The 4,002-nt window shown below is 32.1% G+C and overlaps 1 protein-coding gene across 1 annotated transcript; it reads left to right on the top strand.

The window, feature by feature from the left end:
• Positions 1–2,709: 2,709 nt before the first annotated feature.
• Positions 2,710–3,339, top strand: LOC137388718 (uncharacterized). Its single transcript, XM_068075173.1, has one exon. It carries the CDS (start codon positions 2,710–2,712, stop codon positions 3,337–3,339), a length of 630 nt encoding a protein of 209 aa, XP_067931274.1.
• Positions 3,340–4,002: the final 663 nt, after the last annotated feature.

Raw genomic sequence — 4,002 nt, 5'->3', positions numbered from 1 at the left:
ATTTATTGCTGATGCAAATTATTTCTTTCTCTTTACTGGTTTTACCTAAAGATTATGTGCAAGTAACTATTAATTCTATGTTATGTACATAATGCCAAATTTATTCTCATCGTCAAAACTCGTTGATTATTTAAATCAGTAAACTCCCAGTTTGTAGATACTTGCAGTTATTTTGTCAAGTATGATGCTAGTAAAAATTCCTACATAGTTCTACTCTGAAAATTTGATCTGAAATGTACCGATTAAACTGCAATGTTACTGTTTTTATATCTCTCAGAGATATCTGGATGGCTGCTATATGCTCTATCTTGCTCGACCTGTGATGGTATGTTGTCAATGAGAGGTGCAGCAGTTGCGATCATTCCATTGATAGGTGACTCTGCTAGAGGTATGGGTATAAAATCTTTCTTTCTGCAGTATAACATTATATTCATAAAGCGGGTGATTGGTATAAGAAACAAAAAGTAGTGTATTATCTTTACACCGCCATAAACATTTGTTTTAAATTTATGATTTTATAACAAATCTATATATATAACTTTTAAAGTTGGCCATGTGTGTATTCAGTTATCGTTGTGATTGTCGAGCTATAGCTATCATTTTAGCATTGCCCCCACGTGTTACAATGCACCTTTAAAAAAAAATTTTGGAACTTAAGTATATGCAACACGATGTTTCTTCGGTTTTTTTTGTTAGAGCTAATTTGTTTCGCTTCACGATATTGAGGATATTTTATCTCGAACTTAAAATTTGGCGATTTGTGTACTGATTATATACAATGTTAAAAGATATTGCGTTGCTCGGCATGGCGAGTTCAGCGTTATTTGTTAAGCATGCCACCCTTGAGCATGCCAGTGTTGGCTTGCCAATTTTTGCATGCCAACACTGAAACGAAATAAAATCATATAATTGTATACCAAACAATTTTTCATTGTAATCATAGCAAAGCAAACTATATTTAGGGATTACTTGCTAATGATTTCACATTTACATTAAAACACTTTTACATTTTTATTTTTCATCCTAACTTATTTCAACGAAAAATTTCTCTCAAGTTATGAAATTTGAAAGTTACAGCTGTTTGACAAAGTTTGAAAACCTTTCCAATTATTTTTGTTTTCTTTCTCAATTTATTTCAACTACACAAAACACCTTTCTCGTGATATGTACATATGTAGTTTGAAATTAGAATGGCAAATTTTGTTATATGTTTAATACAAATCCATTTTCGGTCCAAAGACTTTTTTTCATTATCCGGGCAACGCCGGGTAATACAGCTAGTATATGTATTTATTTATGTATTTATTTTTATTATGAATATATAAATAGTTTTTTATAATTATTTTATATAATATTCTATTATATGTAATATTTTATATTTAAAAAGTATAAATATATTTATATTTGTTAAATATAGCTATTATTCATTTTACAATGGTACATATTTAATATAAATATATTTATTTGACTTGAATATAAATCAAATTTGTTTATGTTCAAGTCAACAATTCATTAACTAATAAATTTTTGATTATGCAAACCATGGTATTCTCAACAACGAAAAATAGCTACTCTAAATGGGCATCACCCTAGACAGTTTTGGCGTATAAGTGCTTGGTAATTTTATCTCTTTAACGTCGGTCTAGAGCTATTAATATTATTAGAGCATTCCACAGCTTGCATAAAAATAGTGACAACGGTGGGCCTGTCTTTCTCTGTTATGCAAAATTAACAGGAGTCATCTGCTCTTGTTTACTCTTTGTTGTCATCTTCATCTAAACTGCATCCTCCACACATCCTTGAATTACAGTTGCAAATATTAAACTTCATCGAATGATTTTTTAAATATACCGCTGGCTTCATTGGATGTCAAGCTTTTACTTCCAATTCGTAAAATATCGTCAAACCATTTCCATAGATGAATTGTCAATAGCAAAATTTGACAAAATGTAACAGATTTTTATTTGAGTTATTATGCTTCATTTTTATCATGCAATTACAAAAGAATTGAATCACAAACAGTCACACTGCATTAACGCCAGCCTGAAAAGTCTAATCATAAGTATTCCAAATTGCTTATCAAGGTGTATATACATGTAACTTACTTGGTATATACTTTGATGCAGCTTATGCTAGGCACTTTCCCCTTGTCTCTGCAGGGCGGGTCATCTAATTTCCTGTCACCAAAATTATATTTGATGTACAGCCATGTAACATCATTTAAATAACTTGACATTACCAACTATAGAAAAGGTTTTGGTGATTCAACCACTAACTAACTCCTCTATAAATGTAATATTTGTGAAATATATGTTATTCCATGAATCTCTGTATTTGAACAATCAATCAAAAAATAGGTAAGATTATTGAGTAATTTTTTTGCACGGCGGATGTATATTGCTTTACTGAAAATACATGTACATTAGTGAATTCACTTTTAGGATCATATAAATTACAACAATTAAACTTAAAATCAGCTCAGCTGTAGCAGTCGGATGACAAGGTTGTGTATTTACAAGCTCTCTCCTAATCTGATAATTATTCAGCAACATAGCTTTGATGAATACAAGCATACTGAAAGCAATATACATATCTTATCAAGAAGCAGTTAAAGATATCTGATAATATATACAGCTAGAGACAGCAGCAGGGACGGTAGATTGGCAGCATCGCTGTGAACTGTCCCTTAATTGGGTGAGTTTTTACAACATGCCACCGAAAGGAAGTAAATCGTCTACATCACCAGCGATTATCGAGGATGATGAGAAATTTAAGAAACTGGATTCAAAGCTAGACTTTATTATCTCTCAACTCAGTGAATTCAATGTGAGAATTACATCGGTTGAATGCAAAACAGCAAAGTTTGAAGATACGTTTGAATACTTCAGTAAAGAAATTAGTGACCTAAGAGCTGAAGTTAAAGAGTTAAAACAATCTAAAGCCAATGTAGAAAAAAAGCTTGACTATTTCGATAGTTTAAGCGGGAAGGTAGATGCTAGCGAGCAGGCATCTCGTGGCGAATGCATTGAATTGAATGGCATTCCACATTCTAAAAATGAGAATTTACTTGAAGGCTTTAAAAAGGTTCTAAAAAATCTCAAACTAGACTACCTAAACCCAATGTTAGACATTGACAACATGTATCGCATACGCCAGACATCACGAGCGATAATTCGCTTTCTACACACCAGCAAAAGAGACAAGTTTTTCATCGATTATCGCAAGAACATTCAAGATACGTCTTCTCTTGGATTTTCAGATAAAGCAAAGATTTATATCAACAAAGTTCTTAGCCGATCACAAAATGAACTTTTCTGGAAAACTAGAAACTTTAAATAGGAACATAGTTATAGGTTTATATGGACATTTAAGCAAAAGATTTACTTAAGAAAGACTCCAGATTCCGATGCTATCGAAATTTCTTCTGAACAGGACTTAGACACACTAAAACTGATATAAATCTTTGTTTACAATTTAAGCATAGAAATATAGATTTGTGGATATGTACATAACATGCACTGAATATGATCTTGATAAACTTGTTACCTTTCATCTAACTCTTTGACTATTTTGAACGCTAATATTAGAAGTTTGCGGAGGAATTTTTCTCATCTTAAATCTATTGTGTACAGCACGAATAAACCAATTGATATAATATGTCTTACTGAAACTTTTATATATGATCATGAAATTTCTTTCTATCACCTGGATGGTTATATATTTTTAGGCGTTTAACGTAAGACAAGATGTGGTGGTGTCGGAGTCTACCTGCGCAGTGGCATTGCTGGTGGGGTGTCGGGCATCGCGGTTGAATTGGCTGGAACAGAGGCTGTCACTTTCACTGTCTGAGGTGGGGTTGTTGGCATGTTTCGGACTTGTATATGAATAAACTAACTTTAAATGCAGACAAAACAAACTTTATGATATTAAAAAACAATCGAAATAAATATGAATTTCTTAGGACCGCTTTAACTTTGCATGGTAAAATTTTAAACCAAGTCG

This window comes from Watersipora subatra, chromosome 1 (genome assembly GCF_963576615.1).
Source record: "Watersipora subatra chromosome 1, tzWatSuba1.1, whole genome shotgun sequence".
Classification (NCBI taxonomy): domain Eukaryota; kingdom Metazoa; phylum Bryozoa; class Gymnolaemata; order Cheilostomatida; family Watersiporidae; genus Watersipora; species Watersipora subatra.
Note: the sequence above shows the minus strand (reverse complement) of the source record. Positions and strands in the feature narration are given on the sequence as shown.